The 23584-nt window shown below is 50.8% G+C and overlaps 1 protein-coding gene across 1 annotated transcript; it reads right to left on the bottom strand.

Moving 5' to 3' along the window:
• Nucleotides 1–2189: 2189 nt before the first annotated feature.
• LOC144954946 (kelch repeat and BTB domain-containing protein 2-like) lies at nucleotides 2190–22668 on the bottom strand. The gene is given in 9 exon segments (XM_078885341.1): nucleotides 2190–7597; nucleotides 7599–8093; nucleotides 8483–8779; nucleotides 9065–9274; nucleotides 10973–11116; nucleotides 11636–11836; nucleotides 12658–12823; nucleotides 17636–18607; nucleotides 22513–22668. Coding segments are annotated over 8 exon segments (1932 nt in total). The 5' UTR covers nucleotides 17812–18607; nucleotides 22513–22668; the 3' UTR covers nucleotides 2190–7354.
• Nucleotides 22669–23584: the final 916 nt, after the last annotated feature.

The following is a 23584-nucleotide window of genomic DNA, read 5'->3' as shown; positions in this document are numbered from 1 at the left end:
CCATTACTGTGGATCGGCTGCCTGGCAGAGCAAGTGTCATCAATAATGCACCGAGAGATGCGGGCAGAGTGGCAGGGTGAGTGGGAGACGAGGCAAGGACACACGGGGGAGGAGGACTCCAATTCACATGATGGTTCAAGTGGCTCTGATCTTGTACAGAACTTCACCCAAAAGCCAGGCAATTAACATTTGTCTTCCCGATTATTAACACTAATAATTGGCCTCCCATAAAGTGAGATGCTGAAATAATAAAAATAAAACATAATAAAACAATTCTCACGACGTTTCGGCCACAACGCAAGCAGCCGTCCTCAGGTGAAAACCAGGTCTGTCGAGGCGACTTCCCTTCTACGTGACTTTACCGAAAGAACCAAGAAGATGAATCCCTGCAGTCACGAAAGCTTTAAACCGAAATTTGAGATGCTGAAGCTTTTGCAAAGCGGGAGAAGTACGATTTCAGTCACTAGCACAAATCTCAAAAGAGAGCTGGCTGTGTTCACAATATAAACATAAAATAGAATTTAGTTCCATCAGCCTCTGGACCTCCTGGACCAATTATTTCCACCAGCATTTGTTCAAGCAATCAGTTCACGTTACGACGATGCACAATACATCTTGGAGTGTTGATGTTCTGCCATCCACGAACACGTAACGGTCGTACCGAACGCCTCCTTGTCTTTAACATCAGGCAATCCAACAGAAATGTATTCGTAGGCCACCACTGCGTTGATGAGACTTGGAGAAGTCGAAATCGGTTCCAGTATTTTCTGTTCAAATAAATGGTGCTGAATAACCATGGTTCAGATAGCCAAGAGGCTGATGGACTAAACTGCGACTTTTTTAACTTTTGCTGAAGACCCGTGTATCTTTATTATTGTATTGTAATCATGTGTAGTTTTATATTGCGTCGTCATTCATGAAAATTGCATCTCGCAATCGTCCATGAACCACAAACCGGAAGGCATCATCAGCCTGATGGCCAGCCGCCACTTCGAACAAATGCCCAAGCTCTGCGGTTCTCTATAAATTATTTTTCTTGTCAGCCAACTGTTGAGTGATCTTACATGTGGGAGGAAACTGAAGCACCCGGAGAAACCCCGCGAATAGCGAGGGGGCAACACTGTTCCAGACAGAAGAGACGAATGGTATCAGTCGCTGTACCGCCTTCTCTTGGCACGCCAGGGTATGGCATCTTCTTGGTTCTTTCGGTAAAGTCACGTAGAAGGGAAGTAATAAAATAATAAAATAAAACATAATAAAATTATTCTCACGACGTTTCGGCCACAACGCAAGCAGCCGTCCTCAGGTGAAAACCAGGTCTGTCGAGGCGACAGCGTCTGAATGAAGCTCATTCAGACGCTGTCGCCTCGACAGACCTGGTTTGTGAATGAAGCTCATTCAGACGCTGTCGCCTCGACAGACCTGGTTTTCACCTGAAGACGGCTGCTTGCGTTGTGGCCGAAACGTCGTGAGAATAATTTTATGTTTTATTTTTATTATTTTATTACTTCCCTTCTACGTGACTTTACCGAAAGAACCAAGAAGATGAATCCCTGCAGTCACGAAAGCTTTAAATCGAAATTTATACAGGGTATGGCATTTCGACGCCCATAGGAAAGGGAGTATGACGATTGTCATACACCAACCCTCACTGCCTCCAGTGCTGGATTCGAGGCGTGCATAGCTTCCACCGTATTGCTCACAATCCACGAATGATTTCTCTATATCGACGGTAGATCTGAGTTTAGCGTGTACCAATCCGAATCATGCCGTCTATGTAATCGAGGCCGATAACCAAAACATGCACAACAGGCTTGAGCCTGGATAGTGCTTGGATGGGGCGACCGCCACATACACAATTGGTGCCGTAGGCCGCAGCATGACTACCATTTAATCAGAGGGCAGTGCAGAAATCAAAAGCTGTACTGAACTATGCTCCTACGTCTATATTCCCCACATAGAAAGAGTATGGTCAGACAACCACCATAATTAGCACGACATGGGAAGGTCATCATCCAGCAGTAGACTGGACAAAGAGCCGAGTGCACACGGGCTTACCGTGTGCGTCAACACGAGACGACTGCTCAGTGTGGGATGCAGTGCACGGTACAGACCCCAAGGTGTGCGGTTTATCGGTCACAAAAGCTTCCCGTCGCACGCGTCTCCAACACACAGGTGAGGGTGGAGGGTTCGCACAGAGCAGTTTAATTTATTCACCGGTTCGACGTTTCCAAAGCAACAACAATTTTGAACCTCCGAGGCCGAGAGGGCCCAACTCCACAACCCAAGTGTTGAAAATAATGAGGAGAGGCGTGCGGAAAGGTGTCAGCGTCCCGCCCCACACACCGCTGCGATTCTTTTTACGTTCAGGTCGATGGCCTTGTCCACCGACACTCCTATCAGGAAGCCACTTGGGCGAACAGCGACATCGTCGAGGGGGGCGCGGAGTGCACGAGACCACGCGAGCGAAGGGGCAACTGCAGGCTAAACCGCGAGGATGCATTGCAGGGAAAAACCCAACACCCGAGCGAACATCTCGAGCAATCGCCCTCCTTCGCAAGTCAAAAAAAAAACAGAGCGGCATTAATGAATCCGTGAATAAATGCCATTGAATGCCAATTCCGTTATGTTTTGGCCTCCTGGGTATAGCCTGCCAGTTCACCTTTCCGCGTGGGTTCGTCACGCTCCCTCATTGCTCGATTTGAAATGGCCGGGCGTGTGAGTGGTTCTGCGTCTACGACGGACACTGGTGGTTGTGGACGGGGTCGCACAGTCACAGGCAACAAGTTCTAGAACCCAAGTTTAGAGCATTGAGCTTCCTGGACACACGGTGTGCACGTGTGTGTGTGTGCGCGCGCGAGGGTGCATTGTGTGCGCGTTCACGTGTGTGAGCATCACATTACCAGAATGTGCAACTCGGCAGAACACGAAGAGAAGCGATGCAGCCAGGCTGCCAGTAACAATATGCAAGTCCAACCCTGTAAACAGTAGAAAAACTAGGGGTGGAGCTACCGGACGCACTGGACTGGAGCACGAAGCTCAGAGGAACAGAAGGACGTGGTGCAATCTGCTCCAGTTTGCCCCCCAAGGATCCGGTCCGGGTTGCCGATTATCATTTCCTCAAACCCATTGGTGTAGTTCATGGGCTCGGATTTGAAACTACACTTGTCGGTACCACCCAATGCGGTAAAGATATTAACAACACCAATTGTGATAGGGTCAATCACCGCGAAAACCTTTTCCGAAGGTTTTTATTTTATTTTAAACACGCACCTTTTACATCAACAAGCACTGTTTTTGGCCGTGTAACAACAACATTGATGCAAGGAGTTTCTGACTTGGAGCCATATCTGCCCAGGCAGTGTAGCGAGCAAAACTTTGAAGTTTGTGGAAATAACTGTTCATCATCCTCATCGTCATCGTCATCAATATCATCGTGCCAATTGTGGCCGTGTCACCACAGCTGACGTGCTGTGCTCTGTAAAAACAACAAAAAAAACCTCGGTTCAGACTCGTGGGCCAACCTGGAGCGGAGGGGACTTGAGACGAATCTTTGGCCAACAACGGCTCAACGTACAAAAATGCCTCCGTCAAGGAGGGCGATAAAATAAAACATTTACATGGAAAAAGAACCGTTACACCATGGTTAACGAGGGAAGGCATAGATTGCGAGGATGCAGAGGAAGGGAGGGAGGGAGGGGGGGGCAGAGTTGGAAGCGGGGTGTGAGGCAGGCGCACGTTTTCCCTGCCCCATCGCGTGCACCTCCTTCGGCGAGAGGTCGAGAATCGGCACGGAGCGCTCGAAAAACTTCGCCCCCGACACCCTTCCCTCACCCACCCACCCACTCAATTCCCGGTCGGCACTCGCAAAACGTCTTCCCAGGTCCCCGGAGTGGATTCGGTTACTCGCAACAGGATTCAGTCACTCGCGACAGAACACGGGTGACTTTCACGCGGCGTCATCGTTGCGCCGTTACGTTTCAACGGCCGTCCCCATAGGTGGTGGGGCCCCAAGTTGCATGGACAGGCTTTGCTCTCACCCGGGAAAGATCAGTGTTGGGATAACAATATTAGCAACGGTCATAAAACCATTTGCTTTGTATTTTCATTATTTGTACGTTCCGTAAAAATCCCACTTCTGCGTCAATTCCGACAATGGCATTTGCCTCCCCGCCATGAAAAGCCTTCGCTGAAATGTAAAGGTCACGGTGTCGCGCAGCTCGTCGGCAAAACGAACACGCGGCCAATCTCACGGCAGCATTCGTGCGTCGCTCAAAACTTCTCCAACAAACAAAAAACATATCGTTCAGCTCTCCAACACGTGTCCGATTGACGCCGTGAGATAACCGCAAATCCTCGAGTGTGATTGGCTGCACCAACGTGCTTCACGATTGCCTCTGGATTCACTGGCCCCGGTCAGGCCCACACAAATCTGCGGAAGCACCACTCCTTTATTTTGAACATATTTAATAGCGTCGTCACCCAGTAATCACAGGGAAGCGCTGATAAAGAGGCATGCGGTGCGGTTTAACGTGGGTGCCGCGGGGAGGAATTTAGCAAGGACAATCGCTTCGTCTGGACCAATCTCTCACTCGACCCGCTCACTTTTCCCGTGGCCCGATCCATGAAAAGAAAAACGACCAACGTCCACTTTCAAAGGGATTTGCTCCGAATCGATCGCCACATCATTTCACCAACATCAGTACTGAGAATAATAATTTCCTATTAGTTTTTTTTAACAGCAACACTGTATTCCAATTGTACTACGGTAGAGTGATGATATGACACTAATTAAAAACTATAGCCATACGAATTTTGTGTCAGAGAATGGCCCCAAAGATTGTTTCTCAAGTCCCTTCAACAGGACTTCGGAGCCACAGAACAGCCCTCGATGGGCCACTGATGTCCCATTTTTGCTCAATGCGTAACGCAAATATCCGTGCCAACTTTGTCCGTAGTGTATATTCTTTCTGCACCCCAGGTCCCATCCTGCAAAAAGAGACTCTCACCTTACCATATATAATATTAATACACGTATGCATTTTCCTATGCAATCCCCAGAGCCAGATTTTAGTCGAACAAATATGACTTTTTTTGATGCAGTTATTGGTGACCGGGCGGAAATGATCAACTCGCTACTCTTGAGAACCCAGTTAAAAGTCATGGGTGGCTGAAACCCAGATTCGAAGCCAGGATCTCTGCGACATCAGCTTCAGTGTCTCTGTCATGGCGCTGGCCTGCAGTGATTTCTCACAGCAGCAACGGCCCCACAACCGCTGGGCTTCATTCAAGTGAGCGCACCAGAAGTCGAGTAGCACAGAAGGAAGCGGCCAATGCTTTCAACACGTCGCGATGAGACCAATTGGCGAGCGCCCGCACGCTGCAGTTACTTGCTTAAATTTCTCTTCGCCATGCCGGCTCGAGGGTAAGTCGCCGTCTCCGCCACGGAGAGCGCTTGTCCGCAGTGCAAGTGGGAAGGGGGGGGGGACATGCGCGAGCCATCGCCGTGAACCCACGATGGGCGTCGCGTCTCTCTCGCGTCTGCAGCGCGTGCGTCACCCCCCCCCCCACTCTCCCGGCCGAGACTCGCGATGACAAAATGATGCCAACGCCTCCCTGTTACGGCGATGAACTGTCGATTTCTGCGATCGTTCGTCCAGTTTCCAGCCAAGTGAAGGTTACGGACCATCGATGGTCTCTTGAACAACACGCGAGAGGAACTCAATGTTCAAAGTAGCAGTGCCCACTTGAGACATTGTGGGAATTAAAACTATAAACGCAAACTCCGTTGTTGTTTAAAAAACTACAGGGTGCCAACTGCAGTGCAGTGCCAGCTCAGATCTTCATACACCAACCAGTTCCAGGGCAGCGGAGTACTCAACTCCTCTTCCCCAGGAGATCAACAATAAGTAAATGTCCCCCTGATTTATCTACGAAATTCGATGCACTGCACCGTACAACAACAGTGCTGGAACAGTGCTCTCACCCCGACACCCAAGGTCCTGCTGATGAGACTGAAAGCAAGAGACCCATCCAGAGTTTGACGCGAGAACATACGTTTGCCGGGATTGGTCCGCAGAGTTTCGGACCAAACCCAGACCGACAGGCTGATGGACTCTCAAGGCTATATGTCATTCAAATGTGGCCGTCATATCCCTAGAGGTCGGTGGGCAATGCATGCGATCGCTGGAAACTCACCGGCCAATGACTTCCTAATGAACGCGTTTGATTGGCAGGGCTCGACAAGCGGCTCACGGAAAGATCAACGGTCGCCGCAGAACTCAACGGTTCCTAGCCACGAACGGAGTCGTCGGCAGTCTGCAGCTCTCCCAGTTTCGCGACGCGCAACGCCGTCCCGCTGCGTAACGCACGAACGGGGGGGGGGGGGGGGGGAAATCGCCAGACCCCAACCAAGAACTCCAGACTGCAGACGAGGAAAGAGGCGATGGATGAGGAGGCACAGGGGAAAGGGTGGTCAAGGATGGTCAAGAGGCAGAGTTTGGTGGTGGGGGGGGGGGGTTCGGAAGGGTCTGGGGTTCTTGGGCTATAGTATGCAGTCCGCTGGAAATTATACAAATATACAAAACACGACACGGGGGGGAGGGAGGAGGGGGGGTGGGCGGGGGGGGGTCACCCTTATAATGAAGGTGCACCTAGGAAAACACTGATCAGGTGGAAAAAAAAAGACAACGAAAAATGAGCAGCAGCCACACTGCACCGATGAGGGGCTAAATATACAAAACAAATGAACGGTTTACATAGTCACACGACGTGTAGGCTGATTGATGCGTCGCAGCGCCGAGCTGTGGACGCGGCGCCGGCTGGGCAAGCGGGCGGGCGGGCGAGCGGCTCGCTATTACTTCATTACTGCACACGAGCCGTCGATGGGGGTGGGGGGGGGCGGTCTGGCGCTCCGCACGCAGAGGTCACGCGGTGGTCATGGCGCAAGTAGCGGGCTCCAGCGACGTCTCAAAGATATAATTACGCACGTCGTGTGCCCAGCATGCACCAAGCGTCGTCCGTGAATGTGTCTCGGAGGGCGGGAGATACGGACAGCTGACAAACGACTTTTTCACCTAACCCCGCGTTTAACCCCAACATAATGATGCACACGTATTTTTTTATTTTACTCTTTTTTTTCCATTCGCAACTGCAATTTCGGTCAGCCCGAGGATTTGACCGAGGAGGGTCTTTGAGAGGTCGGTCGTCTTCCCTCGCTTCCCGTGTCGCGTTCCTCAGTCCTACTCCTCTGTCGCTCCCTCTCCGTCTCTCTCTCTCTCCGCTCGGGTGCGTTCTCGGCCCCCGCTCGCCCCTCTATCCTCGGTGTCCGCCCGCCTCCCTCCGCCTCGTCTCGTCAGTCGGGTGGGATGAGCACCACCTCCTCGATATCGTCGAAGCTGTCAATCTCCACCATGGGCGAGAGCGACGCGGGCGGCGGCGGCGGCTTCCACGGCGACTCGGCGAGGCACGACGGGTAGAGCTTCGCTACGGTGCACTTGAAGTCGCGGCCCAGGTCCCAGAGCACGCGCTCCGACACCTGCTGCAGCAGCTCCCAGCGGTCGAGCGCCGCGTCGTAGCGGTAGACGGCGTAGCGCGGGCCGGTCGGCCAGGTGCGTCTCGCGCAGGAACACGCAGAGCGAGCCGAGCAGCGCGAAGGCACGCACGCACGGGTCCGAGTAGCGGCGCGCGGGGATGCAGGCGCGCATCTCCCACGCGTTGGCCTGCGAGTCGAACACCTCCACCGAGATGGAGGAGCCGTTGAGCGTGCCCGACGGCACCCTGATGCCGCAGCCGCCGCCGCTGATGTGCAGCCCGCCGATGTAGTAGATGCGGCCGTCGAGGGCGGCGGCCGAGGCGAAGCAGCGGCTCGTGCGGCGCAGGGACAGCTCCGTCCACGAGTCGGCCGCCGGGTCGTAGCAGAAGGTGCGGTCGTGCGCCATGGCGTAGACGCGCCCGCGGCACTCCACCGCCGCGCACCACTGCCACGGGAAGGGGGCCGGCGACACGGGCGACCACGCGTCGCGCCGCACGTCGTAGCGCTCCACCGAGCGCCGGCCCGGCTCCACCACCACCTCGCCACCCAGCGCGTACACCTGGACGCGCACGCACGCACGCACGCAAGCACACGTGTACGTTTCCACCCGCGAGAACGTGCGCGCGCGCGCACGGGTAATGTGTACGTGGCGGTGGTTAGCATTGTGAAGGGTGGCGGGGAGGAGAGGAGTTGAGAGTTGGGAAGGCAGAACCAGACGGGGCAACTGGCGCCCAGGAAAGGGAGAAGAGAGCAAGGGGAGGAAGTGGGTGGACGGTAAGGAGCGGTGATCGTAGAGTAGGGGGAGACGACAGGAGTGGAATGGAGGTGACGATCGCACTTCAGGGATTGTCACGGGGAAGGAGCGGAGGATGGGGTGTCGGGGGGGTGTTTTGGGGGACGGGACTGGCGAGGGCGATGTCGGCCGTGCGGTTCCACCCCCTCCCCCACCTGCGCACGGCAGTATACGAGCGCCGGTTGCGTCCGCGCCTGCAGCATGGGCGCCTTGCCCACCCAGGCGTTCTGCTGCGCATCGAACCAGTAGAAGGAGCGCACTGGCACGCGGCCGTGCGGGTGGGCTTGCTGCGGCGTGGCCGGCGCAGGCTCCGAGCCGCCGCCGCCGCCACTCGCCCCGAAGCCCGGGGAGCCCGAGAGCGCCATGCCCCCGGCAATATAGAGGTCGTTGTCCGGCGTGACCAGCACGCCCACCTTGCGCAGCTCGCCGGGGGGGCTGCACAAGCGGTAAACCTGTGGGGTGCACACGACGGGTGGGGAGGGGGTGCAACCGTCACGACCGGATGCGTCGAACGTGGAGCCAAAGAGGGGACTCGGTTGACCCAGGCTCGGGGTGCCGAGCCTCTTTCGTACAGATCATGCATTCAGATTCTTGGTGCGGCTAAATGCAAACCCCGGTTAATCGGGGTCCGGCGAGCTGAGATGTTACCGTATATCTTGCTTTCAGCCATAAAGTAAATTTAAAAAACGCCATAAATACACACATATTTATATCAAAATATATTTAAAGGGCATTGCCTTTCCGGCCTGAGGGCTGTAGCAGATGGCCGCCTGGGCTCCCGGGCGGCTGCCCTCATCCCCAACCGGCACCTCCACAAACACCACCATCTCCTCCTTGGTCATGCCCAGTCGTGGCTTGAAGAAGCGTGGCATGGACTTGTAGAGGCCCTGCACCACCACGGACTTGTCGTTGGGCGGGAGGCCCTGGAACCAGGCGCGCTGCGTCACCTGCACAGCACGCCACACGCAAAGATAGCACCACAGAGACCATCGCCACGCGGCGCTGGGACCACCTCGGCTAATGAGATTTTTCTTTCGTACGGAAAAAATCTGTGTGGCATACGTGAAGTTAGAAATCCAGTTGATGGAATCAAGGGACGGTGAATGTACTAAAGAAAAATATTTTAGATTTGACCAAGTAAGGCCCACAGAGCTAAATAGCTATTTTTAAGAAGTGACCTGGCTACAAATGATAACTCAACGAAGTGGCTTATTGTGTGGAAACTTATAGCAAACAACTACTACTCTAAACGCACGCTTTTACACATGGAGGGAAAAACCGGAGGACCTGTACAAAAATCCGCGCGACCACAGGGGAGAACATGCAAACTCCAAATATACAGGCATCAGGGTCAGGATCGAAATCACAAACTCCTGCATACCAGGCGACAGAGTTAACACCTCGCCACCGCGGCGCCCCATGTATTCCACGCAGTCCTCCTGCGAATGAGCACAGCAACAGCGCGTTCACCAAGCAGGCCATCGTTTGTTTGGCTTGCTCCATGGTGACGCGTTGGAGATTCGTTCATCTCCCATTTACGGAGCAGGTGTCCACACCTTCCGCTGTACCGTGCTGATGTGGTTCACAGAGGAGCATTGCGTGGGAGGGAGGCCGCAGACCAAGAGAGACAAGGATGCTTCGCAGGATTGGAGTTGATGCGACAGCCACTAGTAGTGGCTGGGCTCTCTCATTACAATTTTGTACTGGACGCACGTGACACAAGGCCCTGGATAGATTTTAACTGGGGCACCCCTGGCAGGATCGGAGTCATCGTTTAGTGTTAGGACCGCCAGTCGGATTAGTGTCATTCCAATTGATTTATAACTGCCTAATTGCAAATGCATCTCAAAATGCTGTACAAAACGGATATGGACTTTGCAGAAAAGGGAGGGTTCGTGTACTTCTACGGAAAGGTGTGAATGAAAACACTTCGTAGAGAAGCGACAGTCAGTCATGGGCAGAGGAGAGAAGAGGAATATCTTGTGAGCCCGCAATTGAACAGGGGCCAACCGATCAGCGTAGCCGACAAATTAGCATGGATGGCTACGTACGGTGCTAAAGAAGTTCAACATGCGTACATAGTGCGTCAGTTGGGAGGATGAGTACTAGAGGCTGGTTGGTAGCTGACTACCTGGTTAGGTTGACGATCTGGTTTTGGTTAGTGGGAGGGCTGAAACTAGTGCCAATTTGGTCAGTTGATGAGGGTCATTGTCAGGGCTCGTGATAGTGGCTAGGTGTGGTTATGGCAAGGGATGGCATTTTATTGGCTACTTGCCACCTCCTCCCCAATGCAACCTATGGCCTGTTTTGTTTTTTACCCACATTTGAGTTGCTGATGTGCCAAGCACCATCACTCAGCCGTCAGCCAAAACCGTGGCAGCCCTCACCCCGTGTCTTCTCGGGCATTGTTTAATATTATCAACAGTTACCATTAATTTAACGGTGCATCGGTACGCGCCGAACGCTTGTGCAACCGGTCATAGGGGTTAAAGGGGCCGTGCCAGGAATTGCAGCTTGTGGGATTGCGAGGTGGTGAGGTTGTGAGTTCGTGGGGCAAGGTGTGGTAGGATTTGGAGGTGAGGGGTCGCATGGTGTCATGAGGTCACGGGGCTCAGGGTCACGTGGAGGTGGGGGGGGGGCAGCACCTCAGACAGCGCGTCGATGCGGATGTGCCCGAGCACGGCGGAGAGGTACTGCGAGCGCGACGACGGGCTGTACTCCAGCCACAGCATGGCCGCTTCCCGCACCGTCTCCTCCTTCTCCACGTTGAGGTTGTCGCTGCCGAGCACCTGCGGAGGGGACGATGAAACATTGCTATCAAGTCACACCGCACGACCCGGGGTGATCAGCGCAGGTTGGTTAAGTCAGGAAGCATTCGAGTCACTTAACATCTTCGAATGTGCTGCACCACTGCCCTCTGCTGACGACCAAATGGAACAGCCGTGCGGTCACCTAAAATTAATCTCGCATGCATTTGCGAGCACTATCCCCCCCCCGCTCAACCTTGCCATCAGCTTCCGAAAGGTGACACGATCGGACACGTCCTCCTTGGTGAATAAGGTCATAGGCAAGAGGGTAACCTAAAGGAAATCACGATGATAAAAACGTTGATTTAAAAAAATCAACTGGTACTGCCCTTTCCGCTCCTGCGATCAGATCGGCTGGCTATGTACTGTGCGAAGGAAATTCAACATACATACTTAAGCGAGTTACAATTCCTCTGGTAGCACCGGGACACCGTCAGAAACCCCTAAACGGATGTTACTGTCGCCGTCGTCGATGCCATTGGACGTCTCTGTTCCGCTCACCTCCATGAGCAGTTGCGGCTGGAGTTGCAGGAAGTGCTCGTGCCGGCACAGCGCCGGGAAGCGGTGCTCCACCATGCGACGAGCCGCCGTCTTGAGCTCGCCGCACGCATACATGTCTGCAAAGCCGAGCAGATGCAGGCAGTTCTCCGTGCACACCTTCTTCACCAGGTAGTCACGGCAGCGACACACCACCTCCTCTACCTACACGAGGCAGTGCAGCGGTGGGCGGCAGAGGGTGGCGGGCGGGAGGGAGGGAGGCCAAGTGAACATGATGTTCTTGAAATGCAGACACATTTGTAATTTATTTTCATTGAAAAAAATGTTACCACAGTGTAGTGCAAATATGCTGTCAGCGTCATGCCATGAAATGGAGGAGGAACATGGAACTCCAGCACAAGAGTGACCACCCGCCCCCCACTGTGTTAGTCAACAGCTCGTGGTTTTGTTTTAATCCACACCCAAGGGGCTGAACCACTTCTCAACTACTTTCCTATGTTAACGAGCAATAACCAAGGGCCATTTCTCGAAATGTCGCCGATTATGTCTTTTTTTTAAGGAGGTGATATTGACAAATGTGTTTAGGTTATTTGTTACTTTCCTGTTTGCATTGCAGTAAAAATGTGTTTGTTTTTTTCCAAGACGGAATTCAGTCAAATTAAGTGAAAACCGAAATTTTAAACAACGGCTTCATCATCGACAACTCACTGCAATTGAAATCATCAGATGGCTGAAGCATCTCGGCGACACCACCGAGTGCTCCGACCTTCGAGCAACCTAGCCACCAGTATCTCGAGTTTTCATTTCAATGTCAGAGTCACGGACAACACCGTGTTTACATGCCGGGTCTTTTATGAGAATGGCGTGGACTAACACGGTGCGCAGTAAAGGACAGCGGAGGAATGAGATGCAGGGCGCAGTGACGCGGCGCCAATAACATGCGATGCGGGGTGAACGTGGCGAGGAGTGACGCGGCGCGGAATGACGCGGCGCGGAATGACGCGGCGCGGAATGACGCAGCAGACCTGCAGGAAGGTGGCCGTCTCAAACAGCTGCTCCGCGACCCCGTCACTCATCTCCAGGTGGCCCGTGTACGCGTAAGCCACGATGATCTGCAGCGTCGCCGAGTCCACGTTGTGCAGGTTCACATGGGTCTGCTTGCTCTCACTCAGCCCGCTCATGAACATGGCCCTGGGCGGGGAGGGGGGGTTATTATTGGAGAGCAAGGCGGTTGGGGAAGGGAAGGGGGGTAAGGAGGACAACAGTAGGGAGAGTTTGTTATTGCCAAGCCAGCACCAACATAGGCATGCGGTGCTTATTTTAAAATGAACTTTAAGAAGAAAAATATAAATGCACTTGAACATCGAGAAACAATGCACGAGTCAAACCACAAGGTATCATCTTTTGCCGAGGCCTTATTTGCACAAGAAATCAATGTCCACTGAATGCTGTGGCCCACTGTTCGCAAGTCAATCCTCAGTGAGCAGCGAACCTGGCAACCCGAGTTCGAATCCTGGCAATGACTAACATCAGTGTCGAGTGATACGAACCGGGTCCTGGGGTTCCGTGCTTTACCACACCGCACTGACGCAGCGCGATAAAGTACGGTCGGATAACCCCCCTGACCGGGGAAGGCTTTCATCCAGCAGTGTACTAACAAGGGGAAGCTCATTATTTTATCTGCATTTCCCATAAATATGCTAAATTCCTTTTGATATGCAAATTATTTTGTCAAGGCGCTCTTCCCCTTCCAACCCAGCTTAAATATACGCTCCAAGCGTGGTGGTGTTTCATTCAGACGCTGTCTCCCCGACAGACCTGGTCTTCACCTGAGGACGGCTGCTTGCGTTGTGGCCGAAACGTCGTGAGAATTATTTAATTATGTTTAATTTTTATTATTTTATTATTTCCCTTCTACGTGACTTTACCGAAAGAACCAAGAAGACTCATTTTACTTTATGTATTCAATCCAGTGAGAGTCCAGAGGCTCACCATCTCTTGTGCAAGCGAGGACCTGGGTAATGTGGTACCATTGAAGCCTGCATTATAGAAAACCAGCGATGCTGTCACATGGTTAATGTCAGCTCATTTGATTGACTATCGGTGTTGTCTATGTTCTGAAGCTCAAGAACACCGTCCAATAAAAATGACCGTAAATCAGTGTCCTTAATTGCAAGGCTCGCGCGGGCCAGTGGCTGTCCCTGGTGGCATTTAGTGCGACCCCTAACGTGCGGCCCCCGACAATACACAAATGTGAAAAGACCCCCATCATCGTGCTGCCAAACCCCAATGTTTTCAAATGTGACGGCCCTTACAGAGACGATGTCTTACCGATGAAAGTGCCCCCCTCCCTCTGAAAATTAGTGAAGAACACTGTTGTAAAAAAAAAAACTCTGAACCGCAACAAGGCCAAACCTAAAAACGTCATGTTTAGTCACAGATTCAAGAGTGCTCATGCCTTGTGGAAATACTATATTTCCCAGTGTTGCTTCGTACCAAGAAGGAACATTTTCTCTCATATTTTCGTCACGATGCGAAAACTTTCATCATTAGTCACCACAATGCTCTTATAGTGCTCACCCTGCATGCTAATCCCCTCCCCCAATGCATCATCCAGCCAGACTAAAAAAAAAAACAGAGACGCTGACGCAGACCCAACACTCACAAAATCAATGCAAATTATAAACTCCAGCGCGCACAGCAAGTTCTGCGGCTTGGCATGTGCAGTGATTGCAACGAGGCCTGGAAAGTTCTAGAAAGTGCTGTGTTTAAAAATAAAAATCTTCAGCCATGACCAATCCACTGCCGGATGAAGGCTTCCCAAAAAGCATTCAATATCCATTATGGTCCAGTGATGTAACAATCCACCTAGCACCTGCATAAAACCTGATTTTATCGCTCCATCTCCTCGGCGGTTATCCTCTTAAACTTGTTCAGAGTGAATATGTCTCTAAAATGCACGTGTGTCATAATCCATGTTGTTCTTTTCTATCTCTAAAATGAAACTTCCAAGCACTCATCTTAGCCAGGCGGTGGTGCCGTACACCCGAAATCCAGCACTGCGGAGGCAAGGATTGGTGGATCGCAAAAACATTGCGTAACGCCCTTTCCGTCGCTGTTGCGATGCCATACCCTGGCTCGCAAGGAGAAGGCAGGATAGTGTTGACCCCTCGCACGTGTGAGTTTTCTTCAGACGCTCCGGTTTCCTCCCACGTGTAAACGCTCAATCATAATTTGCCAACTACACTTTCGGGTAATATACAGAATATCGCAGAGCTTAGGGGAGGGACATTTGGCACCCGTTCAACCGCCCTTCCCCGCTCGTCTGTGGTTCCTCGTACCTCTGCGTCGCTCTCTCTCTTCAAGAGTGAGATATTACTCAGTGGTGCATTACAAGTTGATGATAATATTATTTTGTTATCTCTCCATGCTCTTTTGCACATTACTCTGCTTTTCTTATATTGCCTTCAGCGGTGTCTATGTGCTTATTAAGCACTTCACACAAATTCAAAACTCTGCCCTCTAGGGCAGGGGTCCCCAACTCCCGGGCTGCGGACCGGTACCGGTCCGTGGCCTGTTAGGAACCGGGCCGCACAGCAGGAGGTGAGCGGTGAGTCCGCGCGTGGCCCGCCCCCATTATTTTATTTACCACTTCCGTCCGCGCCTTCTTCCCGCACTGCGCACTTGTCTTAGTCACAGTGTTGGTGAGCCCACAAGCTGCTAACCCCTAGTAGCCACAATGAGTAAAAAACAAACGTCGCTGGAGAGCTTCTTTGAAAAGGGGGAAAGACCCAATGATGACCCCCCCCCCTCCCGGTCCGTGAAAAAATAGTCTTCCACGAAACCGGTCCCTGGTGCCAAAAGGTTGGTGACCGCTGCTCTACGAACATTGATATCTTTGTTGCTTTTTATCGTCAATTCTAGATTTCCAAAGTCCCTCCAAGTGAATGTCACGTGCCAGTTCATTTCAGATTTTTTATCGAGGTCTGCCTTCAATAACCGACCTATTGATACGATGACCAAAATCCTTTCTTTCATAATTTTTAGTGGAAAATCATTCAAATAACCATGCACTTTATTTATCCAGGAATGCCACATTTGTCACACAGGACACTCTTGATAACAGTCAAAATAGTAATGCCAACCAGTTCCAAAGGAAAGTTTCAAGATTCTTAAGACTTTTTTTTCCAAGAGGGTAAGTAATTGCATTCGGAGATTCAGCCAATTTCATTAATGCGCATTTGGCCTGTGAATGAAACCAGAGAACCAACATTTTTTTTCATCCCAAGCACACAAGGGGATAATACACTATCAACGCCATGCAGATTAGTTCATGAATCAATTTCTGTACTAGCAAACCTAATACACTCAGTATTCTCAAAATGGTAAGCGGCAGAACTATTGGTATATTAGCTCTTTTTCATTTAAATACAGGTAGAGGGGTTAAACAGTTCAAAGCATATTGCACTGCGAACCAGATGATCTCAATTCCATTCCCGATCATGGCGAACAGTGAAGTGATGTCTGCACCTCTGAGCGATGCCAAAACCGGTCCAAGGCGACCCTTCCGCTTCACCAACCCGTACCGACCAGCGTAGCAACGTATGGTTAAATCATTCCCGTGACCGACGCTGCACGGGGGAGCCCTTCGTCCATCGGCGGAATGGCAAAGGGCAGCACATCAGTGGAAACTGCACAGGCCCCATCATGAGATCAGGGGTGAAGAACCCCGAAAAACGTCAAAATTTCCAGCTTCGCCACGAATGGCACAGAAACTGTACACGTGCTCACCGTGTCATGAAGTGCAGTTCAAACGCTTGCCCAGCTTCAACAATTCAACAGCAGCTAAACGCGGCATGGCCAGGATTCGCACATTGGGCATCCATCGCTAGGTATAAGTCATGGTCACAAAAGGAAGGAGTCTGTGCTTGTGGGCGGACATGATGCGAGTGACTCACGCAGGAATGTGGACCCGCATGGACGCCTATGTGCACGCGAGCTGCGAGGTTGAATCCTGGGTTAGAGAACACACGAACTCCGCGCGTGCTGTGCAGATCTTAATGGATGCTCGCAAACAGCCTCAACTCTCCGTCGTTTTACATGTGTGTATACGCGTGTGTTGCACTCAATCCCGTCAGATCATTTAAGTAGGGTTAAGCCTGAATAGCGCTTGGATGGGCAACCACCATGCATGATGCCAGGTTGTTTTGAGTAGCAACGGGGCTATAATGGTGGCAGTAAACGGCAGTTTAGCAAAATCCATTGTTTCACTGTACCATTCTCGAACATTCAGAGGCCATCTGCCTTCATAAGCTACACTCTCTAGCGTGACATGGCGTACGGTCAAATTACTATTCTTTGGGTCTTTCGGTAAAGCCACGTAGATACAAAAAAATTAACTCCTTTAAAAAAGTGTTTTTTAAAACAACTTCGTTTAACTCACGGTTGAGAAGTACGTCATTGGTGTCTGAGACACGCGGCGCCTGCTTTTGTGCGAGCAGATTCCACAGTTTAGGGATCGCGGCGTTTTTGACTTCCACAAAAAAAAGTCGTCCATACAAAATGAAATGGCTTTAAAGTAGCGAATTAATGTATTAATTGATGCCGATTTTGATACAGGCATGCATTTGTCACCGGATCTGAGTACGTGTGCAAAATGTGGAATTGATCGGACAACGGGAAGTGGACGAAATCTTGATTACAAGATTTGACCACGACAAACAGAGGAATCAAGTTAAGCAAAACCGTTGAACAATAAAAAATATCACGACGTTTCGATCGCAACACAAGCAATCGCCATCAGGTGAAAAGAATACAGCGATCGAAACGTCGTGATATTTTTACTATTTTTCTATCTACGTGGCTTTACCGAAAGACCCAAAGAGTATGAATTCCTGCAGTCACGAAAGCTTTAAGTCAAGGTCAAATAACTGACGACAACCACGCGCGTCTGTTTGTGTGCGTGTGCATGTACACGTGTGCGCGAATATCGGCTCCACTAACCGGAAGTAGGAGCTGCACGCGGCCAGCACAGTCCGGTGGCACGGGAACTCGTTGCCCTCGGCAACCAGCACGACGTCGGTGAGCAGCTGGCGTTCGTAGAAACCGCGCAGCTGCTCCAGCAGGCACACGGCGTACTCCGCGTCCACGCGCCGTTCGCGCCCGCACCCCTCTGACATGGTCGCCGACGCGGACTCGCAGCGGTGCCGAAAATATGAAGGAGAGGACAATCGGGCGGGACAGGAGGCAAGCCGGGCGCCTTGTGCGGTGGGACGAGGGCGACGATGGGGGGGGGGGGAGGAGGAGGAGGGGGAGGAAGAGGAAGGGAGGTGCGCGTTGGGCAGGGTAGAGAGACCGGGGCAGGCGATGGGATCCGGTTGCTTTGGGGGAACGGGGCAAGGGGAAGAGGGGGAGGTTGCACGGCTCAGGATGCGCAGCTTTCTTCTTGCCAGAAACAAAGCTCTGCAACTGGGCAAGACGGTTCTCCCTACGAGCAATCAAAGATTGCACAGGACTCGTAAAACGTTTGCTTTAAAGGTAACGATAATCCAGTTTTTTTCCCCCCCACCCCCCCCCCCCCAAATTTTTCCACGAGCAGTTCTTTGGCGAGGTGCGGTGGATGTGTTAATTTTTCAAAAGACAGCGCTCGTCAGACCTAACCTAAACAAGCGTTTGCGCTTCTGTTTCTTCATCTGTTTTCTCTGGAGGCGAACATCGCAGAGGGGCCTGCGCGTTTCTTGGAAAAGCCCGAGACGTTATCATAAAGTTGTCGTGCAGGCGGTGCCATCGTTGGCAGCGGGGCGCTCCCACGACGCGCCTCTCTGGTGACACCGCGCAATCATTTTCGTCCCCCGTTGAGTCGGCGGTCAATTTTGTGGACAGCGATGGTGCTCGTTCGTGCTGCAGACGGGACCGGAAAGCGGGGAACAAATGCACGCCGCCGTCGATGCAGCAACCTGCTTTGGCCAGCCAGTCCTGCGGAAATAACAAGCGGCGTTTCAAGAAAGGATGTTGTTTCCAATCGGACAGTTTTTGTTACAAGCTTTAGATGCGGAGTGAGGCTTGACCCGATCATAATGTTTCCACGGAAATAATATCAACCATCCTCCATGGTTCATAGCATCAGTATGACACTACAAGAATCTATTTTTAATTGGTGGGACTTGTTTTATGGGCGTATCCATGTGATACACTGCATCTCTGCAGATTTCATTGTATTCAGGCTGACTCACATCTACTAAAAATCAAAACAATGGCGTTTTGCTTGGGCTGACCCCATTATACTACATGGGAACCCTTTCTACGCTGAGATTAAACACGAAGCGTTACTACGGGATCTCTGAGATGATGAAACTGTTGATGTGGGTAATACATTCGTCCCTCGGCCACCACAGCTACCACATCGCTTAGCACAGAGTGCTGGGCGGGTGCCTGTGGGTCCGGATTACTCAACAGTGTGCACATCAACATAAAATAATGAGCAGATGTGTGACCGGACACTTGATACAGAGCTCGCATGTCATCGTAGAAGATTGCTTGATGTGGAAGATGAGCCGTGTGTGATCCAAGAGATCTAAAGTCGGCCATCCTTGCCACGGGAACACAACGATGTCCTTGTCATTTCCATGGTGTGGAAATGAACCTCATGGCGGGACCTCGGGGTCCCATGAGCCCCTGGCTCTCGCATAAACATTATATTATAATGTAAAGAAAAACTTTGCTTTTTTTCACTAATGGGTTTGAAGGATGGTGGCAAATGTTGTCTTGTTAAACTATGCCTTTAAAACTGAAAACTACTTACCTGCTGTACCTCTATTTAAATACACTATCGAAAAAAGTATTTACACCCCTGTCAATCATCATGTTTCTCAGTGTGGATTTGTGAACACACTTTGTAAACAGTACATAAAATATTAAGCGTTTTCAATGCGCTGTTCATATTGTAATAAGCGTTTATACCAATGTTAGTCTACAGAGTAGTGGGTCCCCGCTCTTCTTATCCGCATTGATACAAGCGGTATGTGGGGACTATGGCTTAACCGCAAAAAAAAACCTATCTACAGAGATGCATACGGACAAGATAAGTATTGAGAATAGGTTTTCCCCTTTTTTTGGCAACAAAATAGGTGTTAAGATGTCAAAACACCAAACTGAAAACTTTTACAAGGAATCGTGTCTGCATTATGTAGTCAGAATGCAAACAAAAAACATACTCTGATAATATATGATGGCCTTATAAACTGATTGTTCCACACCAGAGACAGCTTTCTTTTGAGCCTAGTCTCAAAATGTCGTCCTCTGGTCTAACACCGTTTGAGACTCGGCTCAAAAGAAAGCTGTCCCTGGTATGGACCAATCAGTTTCAAAGAGAATACATATATTACTCTTTGGTTATTTCGGTAAAGTCACGTAGAAACAAAATAATTGAAATAGAGTACGACGTTTCGATTGGAACACAAGCAACCGTCATCAGGTAGAACTAGATTTGAGAGACAAAACACAGACACAGAGACACACACGCAGACAGACACGATTCCTTGTCAAAGGTTTCCCTTTGGTGTTTAAACATCTTAACACCTGTTTTTTTTGCCAGCAAAAAGGGGAAAACCTATTCTCATATTTTGGTACTGGCAAAGGAGGTCCCATGATGAAGATAAGTATTATCAAACATGAGGAATTAAAGGTGCAACGCATCTCATCTGTTAAATATCTGCAGGTAATAGGATTGTCATCGATTGATCCTGGCTGCAGACATTGGTAGTTCACAAATAATAATGAAGATGAGAGCAGTTTCACTGTATTATGCATCCCGCGATGACAAATAAAGAACTTAAATCGTGTAGGCAGTTTGAGCAGCTTTGGGTAAGACTTATGATCCTGCCCATACCCCAGCATGGAGTGCATTCGCTTGTTCAGCTCTTCTGCGCTTGGACACGACAACAGAATGATCCGCGTGCCGGGTGGGTCGCGGCGTTTATGTGCGCGGTGGGACGGAGTCGCCAAAAATAAAAAAATTACGATTTTTACTTCCGTTTATTCGGGACCCCGGGGTCCCGCCATAAGGTTCAAATATCCATTTAGCATGGATTTTGTGCGGTAGATTATTAAATTTCGTTGCGCGGATTACAATTCCCCCCCCCCCCGCGTTTTTGAATGAACCACACAGCTGTTGTCCATTTCTTACAACCGCTCATTCATGAGGCGAAACGCAGGGAGAGGGCCCTGGGAGCAGATGAAACGTTTGAGTGGAGTGACCACGCATTCTTTCACTTGTGCCAGTGGCCCCTTATTACATGCATCAATATAATCCGATTTCGTTGAACCAATTTAACTTAGAATAAAAAAAGTTTCGAATTAAAAAAAAACATCATCTCAATGAGGTCGTTTAATCTCCTTTCGTAAGTAGTTTTTTTTTTAAACCAAAATAATTCTTTATCGTAGTGTAAAAACAACGCCGGTCGAATGCGAAAAACAACTCTAGGCCCATCAGCCGTGTCGCAGCGTTGCAACTGCAGTGACGACCACCAGCGCGCCGTCTTGTTTCCATCTCTTTCACGTCGGGAGCGAATGCAAAAAGCAGCACACAAGCGGTCGGGAGCGAGTCACGCAATCAAACAGGTCGCGCCTTTACCTCCACAAAGCTGTCACCACCGCGAAACGACGGTCAGTCACGGACACCGCATAGCCGTACAGGTGTGCATGCGTGGCCCGTTAACTCTGGGTCGCAGGCTCGAACGAAAACAATGTATAGCTTAGGATGATGCTGCGTTCATGCTATTTTAGAGCGATGTCAAAAAATGCAGTGTCAGCGACAAAGGTGGTAAGATGTTGCTGGTGGTAATTTTTTTAAGGTTCCAGTTATTTCAATCGTCGTGAGCGAATGGATTCGAGAGAAACGGAGACTTGAACACAATACCTGGGGGGGGGGGGTACACGCAGCTGCGAAGACGTTCCAGCCAAGTGACATTACTGTACAGTAGCAACGCGCCACGCTATGCCGTGTGGTAAGACTGCATCAGTGCGCGCGCGCGTCAACACGTACGTAATTAGATATAGGAATTACATAAAAGGGGTTGTATTGCCTCATAGTACACACCGGGATCATTACACGAAACCCAGTTAGTGTGTGTAGTGGATGCAGTACATTCCTCCGGATAACACCAATGACATAATTCCTAATTACACAACAACACGACTTCCGTCTCGCTTAATGAAGGCAGATCACGCAAAACCGATGTGTTGTATCTCTCGTGTAATAAGAGAGCAAAATTACATTGAGCATTTTTATTGTTTATCGTCGAATTGGAGTAATTACACTCATGTCGGCTTACCGTCTCTTGTCATAACCGAGGGGTTACACACACGATACGGGCTACGTCTGATGAATCAAGGACACTGGACATGTCTGTCTCGTATGTAATAAACAAATGCTACTCGTAATGAACCGGGTTTGCGATTTCTTTGCTAAGGAGACGGCGATATCCCCCGCGCACAAACCAACTCATGCGTTCTCAGCACCAAAAGCAGCAAAAACAACCGCCACTTTCCCCCGCCACACAAAACCAAGCGTCATTCAAAGACCCATTCCCCTCGCGTAGGTTCGGGATTGTAAAACGAACGACCCCAACAACAACCCAACGCCAAAAAGCGCACAATCCCGGCGGAAACCACCTCCGGGCTATGAAGCCCGCCGAGAGGAGATGCAGCCATCGCCCGGGGAGGGGGGGAGGGGAGAAATCCAGGCAAGACCGAGGCTCCGTGAGGACCTCCGGCCCAACTAGGCCTTCGCTCCTCCCGCCCTCAGGCAATCGCGGCGGTGTGGCACGGAACGCGGGAGGCGGGGGACAAAAAAAACAACAGACTGGACGAGAGGCAAATACCTCGCGCGGAGAGAGCGAGCACCGCCTACGAGCGGGATGCCACTCCTAGGAGCGCGGTTCAGGAGGAGCGTCTCGAGCCGTGCGGCCGCGGGTGGAATCGGCCGGGAGAGCAGGCCAACGGTGGGGGCTGCGCCGGAAGTTAGGCCGCATGACGTCACGGACATACCGGTTCCGGTGGCCCCCGGGTTTCCTCGGGAGGGAGGATGCGGGGGCGGAGGAGAGGGGGCGGGGCGATGAGGGGGCGGGGCGATGAGGGGGAGGGGCGAAGAAGGGAGGGGCGATGAGGGGGAGGGGCGATAAGGGGGCGGGGCGATGAGGGGGAGGGGCGATAAGGGGGAGGGGCGCTGAGGAGGAGGGGCGGGGCTTGTGAACGTCGATTGTTGTGTACGAAGCCGCGACTCAAGTCAAAGTTCATGTATTAGGTATAGCCCTGTGAGCCATTCGGCTCTTGAATCGGGTGCAACCGCAACAAACAAAAAAAAACATGAACAAAAAACATCTTAAAGTGAATATGTGACTAAGTGCAAACAGAAAATCGAAGAAAAGACAGCAAAATATTGCAGAAAAAAACACCGTACACCAACGCTGTGTGCAAAAATCCCAGTGGGATGCAAGTCAAACAACAACAACAACCATAAGACAACTTAGATTAAGGCCATCAGTCTAACTCTGTACTACAACAAACAAACATGGCTAAACCAATACACTTTTCGAAATCACCAAAATAAAGCCATGAGAGCAATGACAAAGCAATCATAGGAACTGTGACGGAATTTTCACAATAAATGGCATAAACAACATGTACCACCAAAACCCTGCAGCCATAGCTGGCTGCATGAGTCACTCCACAACAGCAGGAACATCAATCTGAGTATTATTTGTGTCGAGTCAAACGATGGCCGGTGATCGCTTCTGTTATTTAAAATGTATTTCTATTTTAAAGTTTTATTTTCTATATACGTGACTTTACCGAAAGAACCAAGAATATGATCGCATAGCTGTCAATCCCTTATCAGTCTATTTGTGTTTCTCCCTTATGATGGTACTTTAAGGACTGTTTGGTGACGCTATT

Source organism: Lampetra fluviatilis, chromosome 1 (genome assembly GCF_964198595.1).
Source record: "Lampetra fluviatilis chromosome 1, kcLamFluv1.1, whole genome shotgun sequence".
Lineage (NCBI taxonomy): Eukaryota > Metazoa > Chordata > Hyperoartia > Petromyzontiformes > Petromyzontidae > Lampetra > Lampetra fluviatilis.
The sequence above is the reverse complement of the archived record's forward strand: the minus strand, read 5'-3'. Positions and strand labels throughout refer to the sequence as shown.